This window comes from Typopeltis vanoorti, chromosome 9, assembly GCF_054136105.1.
Source record: "Typopeltis vanoorti isolate ZY-2024b chromosome 9, IOZ_Tvanoo_1.0, whole genome shotgun sequence".
In the NCBI taxonomy this organism is placed as follows: domain Eukaryota; kingdom Metazoa; phylum Arthropoda; class Arachnida; order Uropygi; family Thelyphonidae; genus Typopeltis; species Typopeltis vanoorti.
Window position 1 is genome coordinate 55095493 of NC_143557.1, and position 26379 is coordinate 55121871.

The 26379-nt window shown below is 37.0% G+C and overlaps 1 protein-coding gene across 1 annotated transcript in view; it reads right to left on the reverse strand.

Annotated features, from left to right (window-relative positions):
* Positions 1 to 26174, reverse strand: part of LOC150103058 (uncharacterized) — a 209434-nt gene extending 183260 nt beyond the window's left edge. Inside the window, exons 1-4 of the mRNA XM_090398069.1 lie at positions 26169 to 26174; positions 25416 to 25630; positions 9480 to 9607; positions 4364 to 4482 (exon numbers count right to left, since the gene is read on the reverse strand). Of these exons, the coding sequence (XP_090254195.1) occupies positions 4364 to 4482; positions 9480 to 9607; positions 25416 to 25630; positions 26169 to 26174 (468 nt within the window). The remainder of the gene's footprint in view (positions 1 to 4363; positions 4483 to 9479; positions 9608 to 25415; positions 25631 to 26168) is intronic.
* Positions 26175 to 26379: the final 205 nt, after the last annotated feature.

Consider the following 26379-nt stretch of genomic DNA (forward strand, 5'->3'; position numbering starts at 1 on the left):
CATAATCTTAATCGGATAGACTATATGCTTATTTATAAGTTTTGGGAAGTGATTGCTGTTAATTAATTATACATCTATATCTGCTTCTCTAAATTCTAATTGTGTTCTAAATTGTGTTTTGAATCCTAATCCTCCTACTTGTACAGCTGTGAATGAGACATGCAATATTATATGCATGCTGTATGACTAGTTCTTGTATTCATAATTTAAATGTTGTTACCAGTTCTTTTGCCTTCTCCCTGAATGAAGCTTATGACAAGTGAGCAAAATATATATGAGTAATAAATTTTATTTAGTTTTCCCTTACATGTGAAACCAGCATTTATAGTATAAAACATTATAGTATGCCTAGTATGCATGTCTCTATTAAATGTATATGAAACTGGAATCATTCCCAAAGACTTTACACAATATTCTGTCATTCCCATTCCTAAAGTAAATAATGCAGCAAGTGTGAATATCATAAAACAATAAGTTTAATATCACATGCTTCAAAAATATTAAAAAAAAAAAAATTAACAAATAAGGCTTAAGAATATATTAGCAATTACCAGTTTGGATTCAAGAAAGAACAAGGGGCAAGAGATGCAATCTTAGTTCTTAAAACAATTATTGAAAGATTTGAGAAGAATAAAAACACTCGGATAGCTTTTCTTGACCTTGAGAAAGGTTATGATATTTTTGACTAGTAAGAATAAGGATTTGGTGGATTGAAGAGATAGATGACTCATATTTAATCTCTACAAGTACCAAGAAGTCCAAACAGAAGCAACGAACAGCTATGGTAAACAAAGGTATTCTCTTTCTCCAATACTGTTTAATCTCTACAATGAAGAAGCAATAAATAAATTAATAGAACTATCAGAAACAGGAATTAAGATACGTGGAAGTAAAACTGATGGCTATAATTTGCTAATCATTATTATTATTATGATTATGTGACACCTCTAGGGAGTCCAAGGACTCATCATGGGAGGTCACACTACTCTACTTCGCTAAATACATCTCATCCTCTCCAGTACTACTTAATTCTCCAACTACGACACTGCTACCATTGATGGCATCTATCACCAATCATCATCAACAACAGTATTTTTTGTCTGTAAACTGCATGTGTTCTGAAGACTGATTTGTCTGTTTGAAAAACCATGGGATGAAAAACCCGAGTTTCCAGGAGTAAAAACCCTGTTACCACCATATGAATTCAGCTAACTCCTCTTCAACAGAAAAAGCCGATATAAGGATTCCCCTCATCATGACAAGAATCGAACCCAGGTCTTTTCCAATTGAAGGGCACTATACTTTGTTCATGATAGTTATCACTGATAATGAGGACAAACTGAAATCACTCCTAACAAAGATGGAAGAAATTTTCATACAGTACAACCTAAAAATTAATTATAAGTAAACTAAACTACTAATAACAAGAAAAGCAAATCCCATGAATATAAACCTGGAAATGAATAACAGGTAAATTCCTTTAACTAATCAGATATAAGCTTGGCCAAAAAGGAATTCTACAACAGAACATTTTTACTAGTAAAGGACTCAGCATTCAACTAAAAAAAAAAGATGAAGATTGGACTTCAGCAAAACAAGATATCAAAACATTCAAGACATTTGAACTCTGGTACTGGAGAATGATGATGAGAATTAGTTGGATATAAGGACTAATGAAAAAGTTCTATACATGGTTCAAGAAGAGCAGTCACTAAAGACCCACATCAATAAGAGAAAGAAAGCCTAATTGGACACCACTGGAAGCACAGTGGACTGCAAACAGAAATAATGGAGTGGACTGTAAAAGGGAAGAAACAGACCAAGAATTTCCTATCTCGTTTTCTTTACTTCCAGGGAATGGTATGACTGAAGAGAGAAGTGTTTAATAACAGCTAGAGTAGAGAATGTTGGTGTTTGGAGAATAGCCTCAAAGACACAGATATTGTTATATTTGTATTCATAATAAGAGAGCTACATTTGTTGTGTTGATTAAGTCAGTTTACCCAAAGATAATTGGTATAAGTGAAACTAGGTTGTCTGAGGATGATGTAATGTCAGGTTAGAAATGGAAGGATATACAATTTTCCAGGGAGTATAGGAAGGTGAAAAAGAGGGGGGGGGGCGCCAGAGGGAACAGTTAATGATACAGATGAATTGTGTCTATAAAATGTGGAAATTGATAGTAAATGTGCAGATTTTGAATCTGTGTGGCGGGAAGTTGAAATTTACTGTCTAGAATATCTTATAGGGTGCTGTTATAGGCCAGAGAATGTGGAGAATACTAATTGTGATATGCTTTGGGAAATTGGTTGAGTATGTAAAAAGAAGGTAATCTTGATGGATCTGCACGGTTAGCCTAGTGGCTATGCGCTTCGCAACCATATGCCTGGGGAAGGAATGCCTGGGTTCAATTCCCATCGATGACATGAGGAGCTCAAGGATCTTCCTCACTCTTAGCCAAGTTAGTCGGTCTTGGGAGTTGGCAGCAGGATTTTCCCCCTCAGTTTATCTGAGGTTTTTTCATCCCGGAAGCAGGCAAACTGGAATCCGTGAACACATGCTACAGTCATAGGATACCTCCAGGAATAAGGAGTAATCAACCTATTCCGTAGGATTTCAGTTTCGAATGCCTACATGATAAAAAGTGTAGGTCTACGTGTGAGTGTAAATCAGGATAGGATAGGAATCTTGATGGGAGACATTAATTGTAAGAATATAGAATGCAAGGAGGGGAGTGAGTTTATTGAATTTTTGAGAGATAAATGTCTTAAGCGGCATGTGACTGAACTAGTAGAAGCTTTAGTGTTTTGGATTTGGTGATAACACCACAGACATAGATGTTAATAAGGCAGAGAATATTCATGAGGTACTTGTTTGGGAAATGATGACACAAGAAAAGGTTACTGCCAAAAAAGGATATATGTGGAATTATAAATTGGTGATTATGGGAAGCAATGTACTCAATTAGCATCAATATGTTGGGTAAATGAGCTGAGCAGAAAAGATGTTGTCAGTGCATGCAAATTCACAAAGCAGTATCTGACAAAAGCAATGTATAACTGCATATCAGGGGTTAAGCAAGTAAATAGAGTAGGAGTGAAATGAATGAATAGTGAAATGAAGCAAGCTGAACTGGAAAAGAAAATACTATGGAGGAGGTACAAGACAGTTGGTGGTGATCAAATCCATGACGAGTATAAAGTGCAGGCTGCAAAGGTGACGAGCATGGTAAAGAAAGAAAATGTGCATTATGAGAGGAGTTTGGCTGGTCAGGCCATGGTTAATACAAGAGAATTCTTCCACTATAAGGCAGGCAAAAGGAAAATAATTATGGAAGGTTTACACCAGTGAAAAGCCATGGCAGAAGGGTGAATATTGGAAAGAATATAGTGGAATTATTGTATAAGTACTTTATCAACGTGTACCACACTGAGGTAAATGATGCCAAGCAATATTATTATTATTTAGTAACCTCTATAGAATAAAAAAACTCGTTGTGGGAGGTCCATTCAACCTGTAACATGTCTATAATAAATGAACTTGAGTTATTTAGACTACATGCATTCACAAAGCATTCCTGAATTGAATTCCATTCACCAACAACTCACCACATAAAAGGGCTACTCCTCACATCCTTCTTCAATACATCTTTATACAACTTACAACATTCTTCTCACCTTAACATCCACTCTTTTTATAATTCCTTCTGTATTAATCTGATAGAATCCACTAACTAACTTGAAGGTATCTATCACAACTCCTCTTTTCTTGACATCTTTAATTTATAGAATAAACAAGTGGAATAAATTCCAAAATCTCTAATCCAGAGTATTTTAATAATAAGAGGTGGCACCTTTTGGCTACTCTTATATGGAAATATGACCTTCTGCATTATTTCAACTTTGGTATCACCTCTGGGTATGGCTCCTACTGATGAAATCTCAATAAATATTTGAAACCAGTCTGGGTAGTGACCCTTCCCATAATGCATAGCATTATACATGTCCATAAAGATATGTGCTTTGCATTATGGAATATTAAGGCATGTGATGTGAGCAAATTGGCTTCTATATATGAGTTGCCCAATGCATACTTCAGGTGCAAAACTTTGTTCGCTTACAATTGGATAAAGGATTAAAACAAGAATATAATTTCTTGGAATCGTTAATTTATAGTATAACAAAGCAGAAAAACTTCCAACACTATAATGAATACCTGAAGTCCATGGAGGAGTCACATAACAATAAATAATTTATTTCTGAATGAGAAAGAGAGAGAGATTTCATACCTTACTTGCATTTATAACGACAATGAACTCTGTACGATATTTACAAAAATAGTTACAAATATTTTGGAAACTCACCAAATCCTGCAACTGTTTCAGGGAAGAACTAGTCAAGTCATTCATATCCAAAACGTTTTGAAGAGCAACTTTCCACACTTTTCTGTCACTTAAAACATCAAATAAATTTATATGGCTATCTGCAAATAATAAAATCGACAAATGCATATAACCCTATCTTTTATATATGTTAATATGAAACTAATTTTCATTAATGTTAAAGTTAGAGTTAAAATTAGAGTTAAAACTTTATGCAAATATGTTACATATTAGAGAACAAAATTCCAGCATTTGAATCCAACCAAAACCATATATATTATTATTATTATTATTATTATTATTATTCAGGCCTCCATGGAGTCAAAAGACTGATCGTGGGAGGTCCTTTCTAGGAAACACAAAGCCTTTCATACCACTACTTCAACTGATTGACCGTTCATGCTCTCACCACTCCCTCAGGCAATGCATTCCACGGTTCAACCACCCTCCATACAAAGAAACCACTCCTCACCCTCTTGCTTACAGCTTTCTTTCATAAATTCCAGGGATGACCCCTTGTCATCGCTTCTTCCCACTGTTCCAACAAGCGAAAGAACTCCTGAGTGTCAACTCTGTAACTACCTCTCAACAGCTTAAAAGTCTCAATCATATCATCTGTCCTTCTTCTATCTACAAAACTCTGCAGTCCACATTTCCTCAGCCGATTCTCATAACTAAAATTGTAAAGTAATGAAACCATCTTGGTTATCTGCCTCCATATCCTTTCCACAGTTAATTTATCCCCTTCAAATCCTAGGAACCAAATCTAAAAATAATAGTCTAAGTGTGGTCTGATCAGTGTCTTATACAATGGAACGATAACTCTTTTCTCTCTGCAGGTCACTGTACTTCTCAGTATCGCAGCAATTCTCTGGGTTACTTTCACCTTCTTTGCAATATATTCCCTGAATTTCAGTTTTCTATCAATCATCACCCCCAGATCTCTTGTCTCCCCTACTTCCTCTAGTACAGCTCCTCCAATTGAGTATGCAACCTCCCATCGATATATCCCAAGCTTCAAGACTTTACATTTTGCTGCATTAAACTGAGTCTCCCATTCATTTGCCAGGCTATCTAGTTTATTCAAATCCTCTTACAGGGCTGCCACATCTGCACTATTACTAATAACCCTTCCCAGCTTCACATCATCTGCAAAAAACTGAATATCTCCCTGCAATCCACTGACAATGTCATTGTTATAAAGGTTAAACAATACAGGTACCAGTACTGAGCACTGTGGGATCCCACTTCTAATCTTCTGCCTCCTTGATATTGCCCAACCATACACAACTTTCTGATACCTAGAAGACAGCCAATCCTGAATGCAGTTGACTAACCCGACATTTAAACCCATGTGCTGCAACCTAAATATCAGCTTATCATGTGGCACCCTATCAAATGCCTTTGCAAAATCAAAAAAAAACGGCAGTATATGCCTTTCCTTCATCAACTTCTCTTGCCACTTTATTATCAAAGGCAATCATATTACTAAAGCAAGAGTACCCCCCCTTAACAAACATGGTGACTCTCACAGATAACATTACGCTCATCTTCCAAATGCTGTATATGGTCCCTCACTAATTTCTCCAAGATTTTAACAACTAATGATGAAACACAAACTGGCGTATAATTAGACACATCCAGTCTGCTACCACCCTTATGCAATGGCACTATCTTACCTTCCTTCCATTCCTTGGGTACCTTTCCCATAGCCAGGCTTTCATTGAAAATTCAGGTCAAAGGAGTTGTCAGTTCTTTAGCACATTCTCTTAAACCCATGGTGAAATACCATGTAGTCCCTTAACTTTACTAAAATCCAGAGTGCACAGGACTTGGAACACACTCTCCTCTTGCACCTCTAAAACTTAAACCTGCCCTATCCCTCTAGTAATAAAACTTACTTCTCCAGGATGAAATATCCAATAAAGTGTTCATTGAACAAATCCACTATGTCCACTGCATCAGTCACTCTATTCCAATTTTTCTCCCTCAATGTCATTTTTTCACAACCATTTCTCCTCCTCCTGGCCACATAGATAAAAAATTCAGTAGGATTTTCTTTCGATTTTAGTGCCAATCTCTTCTCATATTCCAGTTTTGCCTTCCTTAACATACTAGTCTCTCTTCTGGCCTGAGTCTTATATTCTTCATGCATCTGCTCTCCGCCTCTCTCCTTATACGAGGGTGGTCTGAAAAGTTCTCGGCCTAACAATGAAAAAACAAATTTAGAATTTCAAAATTATTTTTATTTTTCGACATAATATATTTATTCCCTTAAGACTAATATATTTATTCCAGCAATGCTCCAGAGCCATTATCCCATCCCTGTAGTGGTTCTCAGAAAGATCTGCAAAATACCTCTCTACAGCTGCAGTCACCTCTTGATTCAAAGAAAAACGCTGACCAGTGAAGAAGAGTTTTAGCTTTGGGAAGAGACAGAAGCCAGAGGGAGCAAAATCTGAGGAAAGGGGTGGATGTTCCAACAATTCATAGTACAGATCCCTTAATTTTCCTATTGCTAAAACGCCTTTGTGGGCAGGTGAATTGTCCTGATGAAAGGTGATGTTTTTCTTCTGCAAACAGGGTCTTTTCTCACGAATTTTTTCATCTAGTCTGATTAAAGGATCAGAATAATAACCGCCGGTTATTGTATTACCCTTTTCAAGATAATTAATAAACAAAATGTGTTTTAGCATCCCAAAACACCGATGCCATGAACTTACTTGCTGATGGAACCGATTTTGTCTTCTTTGACACTGAAAAACCGGCTTCTGTCCACTTCTTTGACTGCTGTTTGGATTCTAGTGGAACAGCGAATCCAAGTCTCATCCATAGTATAAATTGACACACAAAATCAGTTTTATTCTTGTTAAAATGCTCCAAGCACTGTTCAGAGAATTTTCATGCGAGTGAGTTTTTGATTTGCTGTGAGCAAGTCCAGCACCCATCTTGCGCAAAGCTTTTTCATTTGCAATTCTTCATGCAAAATATATCCTACACGGTCTTGTGAAATGCCTATAGTATCAGCAATTTCACGCACTTTGACTTGCCAGTCATCCAATACCATATCATGAACTTCATCAATGATTTCTGGTGTTGTTACACTTTTTTGGACGTCTTTCAACTGGATCATCTTCAAGGCTGCTACAGCCATGTTTCAACTCGGGAGCCCATTTCTTAATTGTTGAAAATGAAGGAGAAGAGTGCCCATAAACGTTTATGAACTTCAAATGAATTCTTTTGCCATTAAACCCTCTTTTACAATGAATTTTTTATAACTGCACGATATTCAATTTTATCCATTTCATGGGATACAGACAACACTTTTGCTGCAGACAGCTGTATAAAACGAACTACTTGATAGAATGACATGCAATTTCACATGGATGCTTATCACAGAGATACTAACTTAGAAAAAAAAATCATGTTGGTAATGTTCCATCTATGGTTGAGGCCGAGAACTTTTCAGACAACCCTCCTATCTCTTCCATAACCTCTTTTTCACTTGCAGTTCCTGTTTTAAATCTTTCCTGATAAGCAATAATACATGCATTTTCTACTTATTCATACATAGCGTACTCTAGTAGTGGAAGTTCTGATTGGTTTTTATGTGATGTAAGCACATGATATTGTATATTGTATTTGTATGCAACTGAGTGCAGTATATCTTCGAGTATTTTTTTCATTATTCAGGATACTTATGTTGCATGTTTAAATACTATTTATTTATCCAAGATGGTGTAATTAATGTGCTATGGTTCACCTGTGTTGATTTGGTTCAAATATTCAAGCTATACTTCGAATTAGCAACTCTGCACATAAAAGAACAAACTCCATCCTTGATTACATCCTGGAGTGTATGAAGTGATCTATGATTGTAACTTGGCTTACTGTGAATAGACAGAAAGATCTATTAACATTTGATTTGGAGAATACAAGAAATAAAGTCACTACCAACATTACAGTAAGGACTGGTAGACTATACTTTGGATATCCCTTCACAAAGGATAAGATGGGAGAAAACCAATGTGTTATAGAGAAGTTGTTATATTCAGACAGACTATTTTTAGAGTTGGTTATGAAACATTCTCCTAACATCTAATATGGCACTGCATTATTCTGCCAAAATGGGGGCCTCTTAAGAGAACATCTGCTATACAACATTAAATGGTCCTAAATTAGAACCTTAGGTATTTTGTCTGTTACAATTTAAATGGATTACTGTACTCTTTTTCATGTGTGTGTGTGTGTGTGTGTGTGTGTGTGTGTGTGTGTGTGTGTGTGTGTGTGTGTGTGTGTGTGCACGCAGAAGCGTGTGCATGTTATACATTCCTGTATATCTAAGTACACTACTTATAGATTGTAATATTCAATTAAAATATCTGATATAAAATTAATACCTAAAAGTCAGTCCATGCGGCTAGCCTAGTGGCTATGTGCTTCGCAACCATATGCCTGCAGAAGGAGTGTTCTAGGTTCGATTTCCGTCGATGATGTGAGGACCTTAAGGATCTTCCTCAGTCATAGCCAAGTTAGTCGGTCATGGGCGTGAACAGCAGGATTTTTTCCGTCAGTTTATCTGGGGATTTTCATCCTGCAAGCAGGCAAACCAGTCCCGTGAACACATATGGATTACAGTCAGGAATACTGACCCAGCCATAGGCCTGATTTGTCAGATATGCTGGTTCCAAGCCCGGATAAAATTTGGGGGGGCTGAGATGGTGCCGTGAGTCCCCTTTACCTCCCCGTAAAGGAGACCCATGGCTGTTGTATCATCATACGATAATTATTATTACATAAAAGTCAAAATCATTAACAAATGATCTCAGGGTTGTTCTGAATGTGGAAGAGGTTTGCTAGTCTGATCACAATTTGTTTTGAGATTTGACCTACCACTACTGAAATTTAGGACAAAATTAATGGTCACTGCTATCAATTAAAAACTGAAATTTAAACCTTTTATTTTTTTTCACTTCTATTTATTATCTTAAATGTTATGTTTATGGTACTTTTCTTCTTGATATCCAAGTGACAAAGAAAATGAAGCTACTTCTCCCTACGTCCTATTATTAACTGCAAACATGTTAATAAACCTCACCTGATCCAAGAAAACTATTGATTTCCCTTGCTACTTCAGGTAAAGGTGAATATATTGCTGCACGGGATAACTTGCTTCCAGTCATCATATCAGCAACCCGGATAATTCCAAGCACCACTTCAGTTACCCTGAAAGTTTAAAATTATGGCAAATTATTATTATTATTATTATTATTATTATTATTATTATTATTAAGTGATACCTCAAAGAGTTAAAGAACTCATTGCAGAAGGCCATTCCATACAATACAACCATTAACTGAACATATAATGCCGTGATTTTAGTTTTTGGTCATCACATCGTGCCACATGAATGTGCAGTCTTTGAAACACTTATTGTGAAGACTATGATAAATTAAGGACACAGACAGATGATCTACCTTGGCTTAATCAATTAAAGTGAAGATAAATCATTAATGCCTGAAATCCATTCCTTATGGCAATATCCGATTGTATTCCTAAGGTTAGGAAAATAAATAAGGTAAGGTGAAACAGATGAGTTAATTGAATTATTCAGGAGCTTCTGACAAAGAGGATCCCATGGAGGAGATGTTCTGAAGTATGTTGTCAAAGGCAGGGTAGCTCTCGATAGCACAAGTATAAGATGTACACTAGGTAGGTGACATGCATAGGTGAGGAAGGAAAACTTGGCATATGAAAGGAAATTGTAGAATTCTCAAGGAAAATCCTAGAGAATTCTATAGTTATGCCACTAACTGTAGAAGAAAAAGTGAATATAGGAGACTGACTTTTGCTGCTGGAGATGGAACATGTCGGTCACATCTGCTGAAGATGTAGTGGAAATGTTTAATGAGTATTTCATTTTGCTGTGTGCATGAGGGGGAATAGTTAGGAGTAGTGTTGAATAACAACAGGGAAGATGACAGAAGACTGACAGTTCAAGAATGAAAGTGCTTAAGCAACTCTGATGTTAATAAAATGAGTTAGCAGTGTGATTCAGGGAATACAGATCATGAATGTTGTAATCCAGAAAATTGCTTCTACAAAGGACATTATTGAGTATGAATAGAGAGGTGATAGTTCCTCTGCATAAGACACTAATCAGGCCTCATTTAGATTTTTATGCACAGATCTAATCACCTTGCTAAAGGTGATAAGGAAAGATCAGAGTGCAGAGGAGAATAAGAAAAACTGTCTCATGACTCTAGAATGTTGGGTTGAGAACATATTAAGGAATTGTTGTGTGCAGAGCTTGGTAGACTGTAGGAGGACAAGTGAATTGACAGATATAAGTTCATGAGAGGAGTTTACCAGCCTGTCAGATAGATAGAGGTAATTTATTGCATAAGATAATGGGTGATGGAAGAATAAGAGGTCACAGAGGGCGCTCATGAGTCAAGCTTGACAGACATGTGTAAGAAGTGTTCCAGATTGAGATGTTATTCTTGGAATAATTAAGTATATATATGAGTGTTTGCTTGAGTAAGAGCTGCTGTAAAAGTTGTGCGCTACCATTATTATTAGTGTGGGGGATTTTGTTTTGATCAAACTTAATTACGAATTCGTTGTTATTATTAGACTTCAGAGTGCTAACCGGTAGATTAAACATGGCAGGCTTTGTCATTCCATGACTTTAACTTAGACTTTAGTCGTTTCATTAAGTGTGAGGTGTGCTATATGTATTCTTTCGATTACATAAATGATTTATGGATGTTTAGGGCGGATGGAAGGAGGGTGTGTGTGTGTGTGTGTGTGCGAAGTGTGACCAGAACGATGAAATTGATGACAGAAAGTTAGTAGTGAGAATGTCATGGGGAAAATGATTGCATGTTCAAAAGAAAAGGATAGAGTGAAAAGGGGCAAAAAAATTTTAAAAAATCAGTAAAAAAGTAAATGAGTGATCTGAAAACCGTAAGGCTGTTAAAAAGGACGAAAGTGAGGCGAGAGTGGCAGAAGGAAACGAAATTGAGAGAACGAATGAAACCGGAAGTGGCATGATGCAGGAATCTAAAGTGGGAAAAAATCTAAAGAATAAATGATAGCGAAAGTTGGATGCATGTTGGACCAAAAGTACAGAAACACAGAAAGATAAATGAGAGTGAAAGTGAGAAGAGGTGGGTGGGGAGAGTTAGAAAATTAGAAAGACTGGATGATAGAGAGAATGTGACACAAGATTCGGAAGTTGAATTGGATTGAATGAGGCAAGAGATGAAATGGATGTGGAATTAAATTAAGAAAATTCGGGTAAAAACTATTAAAACAAATCTTGATGGCATGAAAGAGTTAACAAAAGATGAGCGAGTGGCTATGTATGGCGACTCTATTATTAAAGGTGTGCTGGATGACAGGATGCATAAGATATGTTTTCCAGGTGGTAAAATGAGTAGAGTGATTGAGGCATTGGATATGAGGAGGAAACAAGTAAAGGAGTGATTTGACGAAAGAATGATTTGACAGAGAACAAAGAGCACGTGAAAATGGAAATCAGGAGGCTGCTTAGAAGGATAAAAGAGAATGGTGTGACAGGAAGGGTAATGAGCATGTTGCCTAGGTATGACTGTGGTGAGATGAGGCAGAGAGTAAGGATTATGAATGATATGCTGGCTGAAATGTGTGAGGAGATGGGAGTCCAGTTTGTTAATGTGTGGAATGAGTTTGAAGGATGAAGTTAACTGTATGGGAGCGATGAACTGCATTTGAGTGGTTATGATGTGAGCCGCTTGGAGAGACTGCTGCTGGAAGGTAGAGAAGTGAGTACAGAGAATGAATCAGATCAAGCGGGAAGTGATGTGGAAGAGCAGGAGAGTAAGACAGGAGAGATTGAAGAGGTGGTTATGAATGGGGAAGTGAGTGTGATGAGTATAGAAAATGACAGATATGGTGTGCAAGAGGAGCAGGGAAACAGGGAGGCTCAGGGTGGACATGGGTACACAGCATGAGAAGGATGGATGCTCCAAGAGGAGGTGAGAGCATGTGTAGACAGGAAAGGAATGGGATGACCTGGGATCAAGAGGAAACAGTTGGAATTGGGGAGAGTTCTAGAATGAATGGGCAGAAAGGAAAATGGCCCCAGTCGAGCATGGAGAGATCACATCGAGTGAGTGGTATTGGTGGAATTAGCTGTAGCTCCAGAAATGAGCTGTTGTGTTTGTATATAAATGCTAGAAGTATAAGAAACAAGGCAGATGAAATGGTTGCACTAATTGCATCTGTTCACCCAAAGATTGTCGGAATAAGTGAGACATGGTTGGAACAGGACGACATCCTGACAGGAATAGAGATGGAAGGGTATGATGTGTTTCATGACAATAGAAGGGGTAAAATGGGAGGGGGAGTGCTATTGATGATAGAGAAAGAGTTATGTCCATACAAAGTAGAGATGTAAGAGGGAAATAGTGCCAGTGATTTTGAGGCAGTATGGTGTGAGATAGAGGTGAATGGAATCAAATATTTGGTTGGATGTGGTTACAGATAAGGTAATGTGGATGATGGTGATAATGAAATGTATAATCAAATTAGCCAAGCAAATAAGAAAAGGGTGATCATAATCGGCGACTATAATTATGACAATATAGACTGGAATAATGAGATAGCAACTAGAAGCAAAGAAAATCAGTTTCTTGAGTTTTTGAGGGATAACTACCTCAGACAGTATGTCACAGAGGGCACACGAGGATTGAGGGTCTTGGATTTGGTCATCTCATCAGAGGATGTAATTATAAATGAGGTGTCAAATCATCCACCAATTGGTGAGAGTGACCATGAGTTGATTACCTGGGTGGTAGCCAGCAGTGTGAGGACCTATGTGAGAAAAGGGTATATGTGGAACTACAGGGTGGGGGGAGTGATTATAAAGAGCTCAGGAGACAGCTTATGAGTGTAGCATGGAATGAGGAGTTAGCTGGAAAAGAGATCAATGCAGCTTGGGGGATTTTCAAAAACTATCTAGTAGATGCAATGTCTAAATGTATTCCAAGGGTGAGAAGGTTAAATAAGGTAGATGTGAGATGGATGAATAAAGAGATTAAGCATGAGATACAGAGAAAAAGGGCATTGTGGAGGCAGCATAAGAGAAGTGGAAATAACCAATTCCATGAGGACTACAAAGACCAGGCAAGGCAGATGACTTGGTTGGTGAGGGTAGCTAAAGTGAGGTATGAACAGCAGTAAGCTAATGAAGCCAAAAAGAATCCTAAGGAGTTCTTTCGATATGTAGCCAGCAAAAGAAAGAATGATTATGGAAGGATGACATTGATTGGATGAAATGGTATAAAGACAGCTGCTGCAGAATGTGTTGTGGAGATACTTAATGAGCAGTTCGTAAAGATCTTTCAATCTTGTGAATGTGAATTTATGGAGAGATTGAGAGCGGTTGATGATGAGGAGGTGAGACTGACGGTAAGTGACCAAGAGGTGTTTGGGGAGTTAAGTAAACTAGATGTAAATAAGGCTGTAGGACTTGGTAATATATCACCGCGTATTCTGAAGGAATGTGCCAGAGAGTTGACACCTGCCTTGACATATTTTTTTAATACGAATCTTGCACTTGGTCAAGTTCCTAAGGAGTGGAAGGAGGGCAAGATTGTGCCACTTTATTAAGGAGGTGATCAAACTCAAGCATCAAACTATAGGCCTATCTATGTGTCAGGTGTTGTGGTTAAGTTGTTTGAGAAGCTTGTGAGAACTAGGATCCAGAGTTGGGTTGACAGCAATGATATTATCTTTGATGGACAGCCTGGATTTGCTAAAGGGAAGTCATGTTTTAGTAATCTACTTACTTATTACAATAAAGTGACTGCTTCCTTGGACCTAGGAGAAGGATATACAGTAATATACTTGGATTTCACAAAGGCTTTTGATAGAGTACCACATGATAAGTTGACAGTCAAACTAGAGCAGATGGGGTTGGATATTAGATTAGTGCATTGGATTGAAGACTGGCTATCTGATAGGTATCAACAAGTTGTGTATGGGGGTACAATATCCAGGAAAAGGAACGTCACTAGTGGAGTGCCTCAGGGATCTGTTTTAGGGCCATTACTATTTAACTTGTATATTAATGATATTGGCGATGATTTGAATGGAGATATTCAGTTGTTTGCAGTTGATGCAAAGTAGGGACGAACCATAAAGTGTAGTGAAGATGTTGTGGCCTTGCAAGAAGACTTGAATAAATTGAGTGATTAGGCAAGCAAATGGGGATGTGAGTTCAATGTTGCAAAATGTAAGGTTTTAAAATTTGGAAAACACAGATGGGATGCAGAATTTATACGTGGTGAGGATATATTGTTGGAGGTGGACGAAATAAGAAATCTGGGGGTAATACTGGATAAGGATCTGAAATTTAGGTTAAACATAGCCAAAATTGTGAAGACAACACAAAGGCTTCTGGGAATAATGCAGAGGACACTGACGTGTAGAAGTAAGGAAATTCTTGTTTCATTGTAAAAGGCTTTGATTAGGCCACACATGAACTATTGTGCCCAGATTTGGTCACCTGGTTTTCAGAAGGATGAAGAGATGTTGGAGAGGGTCTAGAATCGACTGACTAAGATAGTCTCTAACCTCTGGAATGTCAAGTATGAGGAAAGATTTAGAAGATGTAATTTGCAGAGTCTGGTGGACAGGAGGAAGAGGGGAGATATGATAGAGACCTACAAATTGGTAAGGGGTTGTTATAGGATCAATGGTGGAGAAGTTCTACAGAGAATAGTGGGAGATAGGGGGAGAACCAGAGGTCATCCCTGGAAAGTGTATAAAGAGGGTGTGAGTAGGGGAGTGAGAGGCAGGTTTTTTTCGTGCAGAGTTGTAAATGATTGGAATGCCTTGCCTGAGAGTGTGGTGTCTGCAAGGAGTTTGAGTGTGTTTAAGACAAGGTATGATGAGCTGTGTGTGACATTGAAGGACCTCCCAGATGAGTCTTTGACTCCATGAGGTCTTGTGGTGGTGGTAATAATAATAATAATAATAATAATAATAATAATAATAATAATAATAATAATACTGAAACTGTATAAAGATCATATGAGCAAGAAAAAAATTAAAAGGACATTTTTTGCATAGCTGAGTGAGTAATGAGTGCTCCAGCGCTAATGTCTTCTGGTCTCTGAGTGTTTGACCTTCCACAATGAGGCTTTGGGCTCCATGGAAGCCTGGAAGTAATATTATATTCAGTAATTAGAAAAAAGTTGAGTTTTATGCCCCAGTGCTGAATTTCTTCAAGGCAAGGTGTGATAGTTATTGTGGTCTTTGAGTGACTGATTTCCCGCAATGGGTTTTTGGACTCTGCTGAAGCTTGCAAATACTGCTAACACTAATATTATTTGTTGATTAATAAAAGAAATTGACCCTTATGAATATGTGGATAGATTTGAAAGAAGCAATGAAACAACATTACCTCCTAAGGATAAATTGTATAGTAATTAAAATGAATATGGCAACAGGATGAAGATTATAAACATGAAAACATAGATTTGAAAGAATTTAAACTGATGTATTGCTATTAGCTACTGTATTTGAAAATTTTAGAGATGTTTGTTTACAAAATTATAAATTAGATCCTGCATGGTATTATACTTCACCTGGATTATCATTGGATGCAATGTTAAAATATACAAAAATAGAATTAGAATTAATAAAAGATATTTATATGAAATGCCTGAAAATGGAACAAGTCCATGTTCTAAAAGATATGCTACTGCAAATAATAAATACATGAAAAACTATGATAAAAAAATAATGAACTGCATTTCAAAAATCCAAAACATTGACAGTGTATGTCTTACCCTCATCTGTCCAATTCTGAATACAAGTCCTTACCAATTTTTACAGAATCTTAACAACTATAGAAAAAATACAAACAGTCCTATAGTCTGATATCTGCTCTCTACCACAACCTTTATGCACTGACACTATCTTACCCTCCTTCCATGCTCCAGGAACCTGTTCCATTGCAAGACTTTCATGGAACTGACTATGGAACTGACTATGCATTTAACTTGGCCATTTAATGGCCAAGTTAAATGCATAGTCAGTTCCATAGCAGGTTCCCTTATAATATACGGTGAAATTCCATCTAGTCCTCATGCCTTATTGACATTTGCCACACTCTGTATTTGAAATACAACTTTTTCATTCACTTCTAACATGTCACCACTCATTTTCTTCTAGGAATAAAGCTGTTGTACCAGAATGGAACACTCCAATAAAGTGATCATTAACTAGCGAACCTATGTCATCCGCATTGGTCACCCAATTCCCATCTCCATCCAGCAAGGAAACCCATCCATAATCAATTTTTACTCCTATACTCCTTTTTACTCCTTTTGCTGCATAGCAAAAACTCCTTTGGAATGCAACATCAGTCTCCTCTCATATTCTAATTTGTCTATCCTTACAACACTAGTCACTTTCCTAGCTTGAGCAATATATTCCTCATGCTACTGTTCTACACATCGCTTTTTTATATCTTTCCATAATCTCTTTTTTTATCTACAATTCCTCTTTTATTTCTCTTATCGTCCATGTAGTATAATGTAGTCAATAATTTTTTTTCTAAAGTATCTCTCATGCACTACTGACCTCTCTTATAATTCCACATAAATTACTTCTGTTTTGATACCTCCACATGTCTATTCCTCCTCAAAGTCAAGACTACATGGTCATCACTCTCACCAACGGAGAGCAAGTATGACATTGCAGTCACAATACAATCCTCTGATGCTATGACCAAATCCAAAACTCTTGATCCGCCTGTTCCCTCACCACATGCTGCCTAAGACAGTTGTCCCTCAAGAAATCTAAAAATTCAGTTCTGTTATTACCACATGCTGTCTCCTCTACTTAGGTTATATGACTATAGTGAAGTCTTCCATAATGATCACTCGCTTTGCACTTGCCAAACTAATTTTCAAAAACATTTCCTGCTCATCACTGTCTATATTACTTGGTCTGTAGCAACATCCCACTAAATATCTTGTCTTATAAACATCTATCTCGCACCATATACTCTCAAAGCCATTGGTGCTATTTCTGCTGTGAATCTCCACAACACTGAGGGGGGGGGGGGGACACAATTCATCTCTTATCATAAGTAGTAACATCCACCACCACCATATCCTGCTGAAATATGTTATACCCTTTAATTTCTATTCCTGTTATAACATCCTTCTCAGTTAATCAAATTTCACTAAGATCAACAACCTTTGGAGATAGTCAATCAATGCCACAAACTCATTCTCTTTATTTCTCACATTTCTCAAGCCACTATCCCACATGAGGCCACTCCTGCTACATTCCATCTGTTCAATTCTAGTTTCCCTGTCCCAACTCACTTTCACAGAAAACAACTCTCTAAATGCCTGCATCCTTCTGCATTCAAATTTAAACTCTCTCTTGCATAAAGCTCTCTTCTCTCCCCAAACATACTCCACCCATCCAATATTCTAGACCTCTATTCCTACGAATTCTCACTATCATTTCATTCATTATCACCGCTCTTATACTCCACTCTGCATTATCATACAATTCAACACACTCCATCTTTCCTCAGACACATTTCTGCTGAACTATCCCTAACATCAAGCTCAAATCTTGCACTACATGATTCACACAACCTTGCAGATCATTCGTTCCAACCATAACTATCATGTCATCTACCCTTTCACCTCACTTCATTGCCATTTTCACACTCTCTATCATTTCTTCTGGCACTCTACTCTCAAACCTTGAATCATCAAATCATCATATATGATGACACTCTAAACAGCTTCCTTTTTAAACAAATTATAGACTCTACAACCGTGTTATAAATAACTACAGTATTTTAATTTCCCAACATTTCAACCATCATATTAAGGCCATCATCTGGAGTATACATATATATATATACAGAGACAAGCCGAATTACATTTCAAACAGTTTGCTAAAGAGACAATGATCTGATCAACAGTTATTCTACTGGCATGACCTCTAGTGAAAATAGAATAAAATAAAAAATAAAATAAAAATAAAAATTAATTAATTAAAAAAACTATATCAAAGGTATATTCTATTTAAGATAATCAGAGAAACATTCTTTCATATAGATAGTATTCTTATAGTAACAATGATGTCCTAATTTAACATAACAATTGTTATATTAGGTTTAAGATTCTGAATTACCTATAGTCCTATTTATAGTTAACTCTTAGGGAGAAAGGTTAAGTGGGTAGAATATGTACTTTTCATATTCTTGGAATTTTTAGACCATCATTATTGTTAAGATTAGGATGGTTGATAAGAATCCCACAGGCTTCCTTAAATTTACACGTACCATGTTTTGGTGTGATGTAAACAACAGGTGCTTATTACATTTAATGTGTCGTTTATGTTCCTTTTGTCTGATAGGAATTGTGCATCCTATTTCCCCTTTATAGGGTAGATTACAGGTGCAATAAATATGGAATACTCCAGGGTAGACCAGCAGAAGGAGTGGGTCTTTGGATTAGTTGAGTAAGCTCTTTAATTTTGCAGGAGGTTTAAAGGTGGCTTTAAGGTTGTATTTCTGTAGTATTCTGTTTATTTTGTCTGATGTACCTTTAATGTATGGAATGGTTACAGTTTTATTGTAGTCTAGTTTATCTTTGTTTTTAAGTGAGGTCTTGTAGAGAATTTTGTTGATCATATTTTGGCTATAACCATTTTTTAGGAAAGTACTGCTGATAACTTTAAATTCATCTTTAAGCACTTGTTCATTGGAGTAAATATTCAAGCCCTGTTTTTTAGAGTATTAATGACATCTAGTTTTTGTGTTGATGGTGGTAGGAGTTTATGTGTATATATTGGCCGGTATGTGTCAGGTACAAGGCACATGGAATATACCACCGTATGGAGAAAGCATTAGTCAGAGAACAGATCCAGACTACTCGAAAAAACTCGGCTTTTACTCAAAACCAGGTAAAAAATTTTAAATCTGAACTGTCAAGTTACTTGAACTCAGATATTTGGGTTATCCTCAAGAGGATTATGGACAATTCAGCAAACCATATCCTTCAAACAAAGAAAGAAAATCTCATATCCAAATTTCTTACATTAAAAGATCAACAATATTCAGAAAACCAATAGACATATTTGAATTTCTTCGCTGTGAACAAAAACATCCAACCACAAGCCAGTGATAACAACAACCAACCAGAAGCAAGAAACAACAGGAGCCACCAATTGCCTTCAGCTAACAGTCACATGTTCAACCTATCCAAACCTATCGAACAACGCCTTAAACAAAGCTGAATTCTCACTACTCAGCAAAGGTTTAAACTTTGCTATAGCACCCAGATCGATTAACAAACTGGATTTGATTTATAATATTGAAAGAGGCTTAAGATTATTATTATTATTATTACATAGCACCTCCAGGGAGTTCAAGGACTCATTGAGGGAGGGCACCCACTCCACAACTCTCAGTCTCCACCATGTTCATCGTCTACACCAATGCAATCTACCGCTGACCACAACGATTAGTATTTTTTACAGACAATGTCAAACATCCATGCCCACGGCGGGTTTTGAACCCGCAGCCTTTTGGCTGGAGAGCGAATACGCTAACCACTTGGCCAACTGAGATTCATCCCAACTACCACAGTAGATAAAATACGTTTAGAAACCACTAACATTTTAAATGTAAAGTATAAGAAAACAATAACGAGCAACTTAACGAAACACAAATTAATAGTGGTGAAATCACTAAATTCAAATCCATACATCGTAATTACTAGAGCCTATCGATAAAGGCAGAGCCACAGTTATTCTAAATCAAACCACATATTTAGACAAAAATGAATCTGATAGTCTCAGACAACAGTACCTATCAACTTCTTAACTATGACCCAACCAATAAAATAAAAAAGAAAACAGAGAAGCTATTTAAATCAGTCACTACGTGGCCCGAAGATACAGTCAAAAAATTACTTCTTCACTATGCTCGTTCTCCGAGAATTTACAGTCTACCAAAGATTCGCAAATAAAACACACCACTCTGGCTGATAGTTGAAAGTACAGATAGCCCTAATTATCACCTAGCCAAAAAATCAGCGCCAACACTCAAGGAGTTGGTAGGTCATTCCCCCTTCTATATTAAAAACACACAACACTTTATAAACATAATCAAAGACATTACATTAGAAAAAGATGATTTATTAGTCAGTTTTGACATCTCTGCCCTCTTTACGAATGTCCCAATCAATGACACAACCCATCTTTTACAGGGAATTGAGAGGGAATACAAACTCCTTCTCAATATCATGGCACTCTTTGTAAATGTATTACGTTCTGGTTATTTTGTGTGGCAAAATGCTTTCTACCTACAAAAAGAATGCACAGCCTTGGGCTCACCATTATTCCCACCCCCCATTGCTAACTACTATATGGAATATTTTGAAGAACATACTCTACTACATTCCTCTCCTTTAAAACCCAAAATTACACAGAAACAAGCTGTGTAATTCAGCTTGTCTCTGTATATATGTGTGTACTCCAGATAATTACCTTAATATGAAGGTCGAAATATTGGGAAATTAAAATAGCTATTTATAACACGGTTGTAGAGTCCAGAAGGAAGGTGAATAACACTTGTCACACGTCTTCCTTCTGGCTTTCCTTCACTGTTTATCGGAAACCGACACATACTGGCCAATATATATACATAAGCAGGATGCACAATTCCTATAGGACAAAAGGAACATAATAAATATGACACATTAAATATAATAACTATGGTGAAGCAGGCTTTTATGATCATGCACTGAACACTTTATACAGAATTGACTGGAAAAGCACCTGTTGTTTACATCACACCAAAACATGGTATAAATTTAAGGAAGCCTGTGAGATTCTTATCAACCACCCTAATCTTAACAATAATGATGGTCTAAAAATCCCAAGAATATGAAAGGCACATATTCTACCCACTTAACCTTTCTTCCTAAGAGTTAACTAAAAATAGGACCATAGGTAATTCACAATCTTAAACCTAATATAACAATTGCCATGTTAAATTAGGACATCATTGTTACTGTAAGAATACTATCTATATGAAAGAATGTTTCTCTGATGTTATCTTAAATAGAATATAGCTTTGAAGTAGTTTATTTTTAAAGTAATTAATTAATTTATTTTTTTTTTTATTTTATTTTATTTTTATTTTATTTTTATTTTATTCTATTTTCACTAGAGATCGTGCCAGTAGAATAACTGTTGATCAAATCATTGTCTCTTTAGCATACTGTGTGAAATGTAATTCAGCTTGTCTCTGTATATATGTGTATACTCCAGATGATGACATTAATATGAAGGTCGAAACGTTGGGAAATTAAAATAGTTATTTATAACACGGTTGTAGAGTCCATAATTTGTCTAAAATGAATACTGATCACCGTGTAACACTAAAAGAAAAGATTCTGAACACCTTCATTCATTCTTTTCTTGCTGGTAGCTCTGACCCTTTCTACTTCCACTCTCTCTTTCCTTTTTTCTCACACTTTCCCTTCTTCCTCTCATCTCTCTCTCTCTCTCTCTCTCTCTATCCCTTGTTCCCATGCTCTCTCAACATTCTCCAATTTCTTGCCTTCCTTTCCCTGTCTCTTCCATTTTCTTATCTTCCTTTTGCTGTATCTTCCACTTTCTTTCGTTTCTCTCGCTTGCTCTCTTACGTCCTTCTCTCACACCTACTATCATTCTCTTTGCACTAGCTAACTGCTGTAGTCTCTTAATCACTTCATTCACCCTCCTGCAGTCTTTATGCCTCCCGCCTCCTTTCTAAGCAGTTCTATTTCTCTCTTCCACAGATCTATCTTTCACCTGATATTCACTCACATCCTCATGGCCATCATACAAACATCTTCTTTAGCATATTGCCCAAAGTCAAATCCACTGACACATCTTTCACATTTTCTTCACCCTCTAATACATTACTGTTATATTATTATTATTATTATTATTATTAAACAAAACCTCATGGAGTCAAAGACTCATCTAGGAGGTCCTTTTATCTCACACACATCTCATCATACCGGGTCTTAAACACATTCAAACTCCTTGCAGACACCACACTCTCAGGCAAGGCATTCCAATCATTCACAACTCTGCACGAAAAAAACCTGCCTCTCACTCCCCTACTCACACCCTCTTTATACAGTTTCCAGGCATGACCTCTGGTTCTCCCCTGATCTCCCACTATTCTCTGTAGAACTTCTCCACCATTGATCCTATAACAACCCCTTACCAACTTGTAGGTCTCTATCATATCTCCCCTCTTCCTTCTCTCCACTAGACTCTGCAAATTACATCTTTTCAATCTTTCCTCATACTCGACATTCCAGAGGTCAGAAACTACCTTAGTCAGTCGCCTTTGGACCCTTTCCAACATCTCTTCATCCTTCTGAAAACCAGGTGACCAAATCTGGGCACAATAGTCCATGTGTGGCCTAATCAAAGCCTTATACAATGGAACAAGAATCTCCCTACTTCTACACGTCAGTGTCCTCCTCATCATTCCCAGAAGTCTTTGTGTTGTCTTCACAATTTTGGCGATGTGTCCCCTAAATTTTAGATCCTTATCCACTATCACTCCCAGATCTCTTATTTCCTCTACTTCCAACAATATATTCTTACCAAGCATAAATTCTGCATCCCATCTTTGTTTTCCAAATTTTAAAACCTTACATTTTGCAACATTGAACTCACATCCCCATTTGCTTGCCTAATCACTCAATTTATTCAAGTCTTCTTGCAAGACCACAACATCTTCACTACTCTTTATGGTTCGTCCCAACTTTGCATCATCTGCAAACAACTGAATATCTCCATCCAAATCTTTGCCAATATCATTAATATACAAGTTAAATAGTAATGGCCCTAAAACAGATCCCTGAGGCACTCCACTAGTGACTTTCCTTTTCCTGGATATTGCACCCCCATACACAACTTGTTGATACCTATCAGATAGCCAGTCTCCAATCCAATGCACTAATCTAATATCCAACCCCATCTGCTCTAGTTTGACTGTCAACTTATCATGAGGTACTCTATCAAAAGCTTTTGCAAAATCCAAATATATTACTGTGTATCCTTCTCCTCTGTCCAAGGAAGTAGTCACTTTATTGTAATAAGTAAGTAGATTACTAAAACACGACCTCCCTTTAGCAAATCCATGCTGTCCATCAAAGATTATACCATTGTTGTCAACCCAACTCTGGATCCTAGTTCTCACAAGCTTCTCCAACAACTTAACCACAACACCTGACACACAGATAGGCCTATAGTTTGATGCTTGAGTTCGATCACCTCCTTTATGAAGTGGCACAATCTTGCCCTCCTTCCACTCTTTAGGGATTTGACCAAGTGCAAGACTCGTATTAAAAAAATATGTCAAGGCAGGTGTCAACTCTCTGGCACATTCCTTCAGAATACGCGGTGATATATTATCAAGTCCCACAGCCTTATTTACATCTAGTTTACTCAACTCCCCAAACACCTCTTCCTCACTTACAGTCAGTCTCTCCTCCCCATCATCAACTGCTCTTAATCTCTCCATGAAGTCACATTCACAAGATTGAAAGATCTTTATGAACTGTTCATTAAGTATCTCCACCACACATTCTGCAACAGCTGTCTTTATACCATTTCCTCCAATCAATGTCATCCTTCCATAATCATTCTTTCTTTTGCTGGCTACATATCGAAAGTACTCCCTAGAATTCTTTTTAGCTTCATTAGCTAACTGCTGTTCATACCTCTCTTTAGCTACTCTCACCAACCAAGTCACTCTCCTTACCTGGTCTTTGTAGAACTCATGAAATTGGTTACTTCCACTTCTCTTATGCTGCCTCCACAATGCCCTTTTTCTCTGTATTGCATGCTTAATCTCTTTATTCATCCATCTCACACCTAACTTATTTAACCTTCTCACCCGTGGTATACATTTAGACATTGCATCCACTAAATATTTTTTGAAAATCCCCCAAGCTGCATTGATCTCTTTTCCAGCTAACTCCTCATTCCATGCTACACCTGCAAGCTGTCTCCTGAGCTCTTCATAATCACCCCCCTTGTAGTTCCACATATACCCTTTTTTCACTGGGGTCCTTGCACTGCTGGCAACCACCCAAGTAATCACCTCATGGTCACTTTCACCAATTGGTGGATGATTTGATACCTCATTGATAATTACATCCTCCGATGAGATGACCAAATCCAAGACCCTTAATCCTCTTGTGCCCTCTGTTACATACTGTCTGAGGTAGTTATCCCTCAAAAACTCAAGAAACTCATTTTCTTTACTTCCAGTTGCTATCTCTTCATTCCAGTCTATATTGCCATAATTAAAACAGAAGTCGTCACACATCTGTTTCCAAAGCACGATCTCTGATGAAGCTTGAGATTGAAACACTTAAGTTTCTCAGTGCTTCCCCACTGGCTGCATTTAATGCATGCACGCACGCACGCACACACACATGCGCACACACACGCATGCACACACACATTCCCATTCATATGGTAGAAGAAGGAGAATGAATAATAACAACAACATCAACCCTCCCAAGAACATCATTCCTGGAAGTTGTTAAAGGAAGTGGTAAGTAAGAATGTAAGAAAAAACTTTTTTGTTATAGTGAGTGGTAATACCATGGAATGATTGCCTGAGAGAAGAGGGTTTTGAGCATGTAGATAGTGAATTAGCTTAAGAATTTGTATGATAGACTGTGTTGTTTAAGATAGACCTATCCCAATGAGACTTGTGACTCCAATGAGGCTCTGAATAATAGTAACAATAATTCTTTTATATATTCTTGCATCTACTGAATCAGTTCTGTTACACCATATTGTCAAATGATTTGCATTTTCAAATGATAACAATGGGAATACTAGACTCACAAGAAATATTTCTTTATGTTTATTATTAATAATAAATAATTCAGTCAATAATTCTGAACTTTCTTACCTTTTAGCATTAGATCCTCTCTGATAAGTAACAAACTGCTGAATTGAGTTCTCTAATCTGGAGATATTTAGCAAAGCAATATCTTTTTGAACTGAAATCTGATTGTGCATCTGCTTTGAAAGAGATGTTAGATTTTCTATAATGGTAACTAACTTCAGCCAAGGAATATCAGGATCATATAATGGTATTTGAAAATATCCTCTTTTCTCATTGGGCTAAGAAAATGTCAAATATAACTGATAAGCTTTACATTTAAAGTAAAGTGTTTGAATATTTTTAATGATATAAATATTATTTTGAAAATGTGCCTTCATAGTATATTCAGTAGTGTGATATCTTGTAAGTGGAAAGATCCAAATTCAAATCCCAGCTAAGGACACAAGATATTTATAAAGCTTCTTAAACTAAAGATGAGATACCATTCCTTCATTGTTATACGGTGCTTAGATTGCATTATGGAAAAATTTATGGAGACCACTACCATGTTTAATTTAAAATACAACAAACTTAACTTGATATTCTGCCTTCCACATGAATACATGGCACCCTCAAAGGAGGACTCATCAAAGAGGATGACACTCCATACATAAAACTCACTATTTACACTAATCACCATCTGCTGCCCAATGATGGTACTTTGTGTGTATTACTGTATGTGTTCTCTGGCTCATTTGCTGGATGGATGCAGGATGAAAAAAACAATTTTCTGGGAGGAAAAATCCTGCTACCTCCATATGAGATCGGCTACGTTACCTTCATTAGAAAAAGCCCCCATATACGAGGTGGGAGCTATTATTAAATAAAGGGACTGGTTGCAAAAATGTGGTTTATTATTACAATTGTACAATTTATTTGTTATCCCCTTCAACATACTTCCCTCCTCTATCTATACACGGTTGCATACAAATTTTCTATTGTTGGAAGCAATGCTGCAAGTCATTGGGGTTATCTGCTTAAGTAGTGC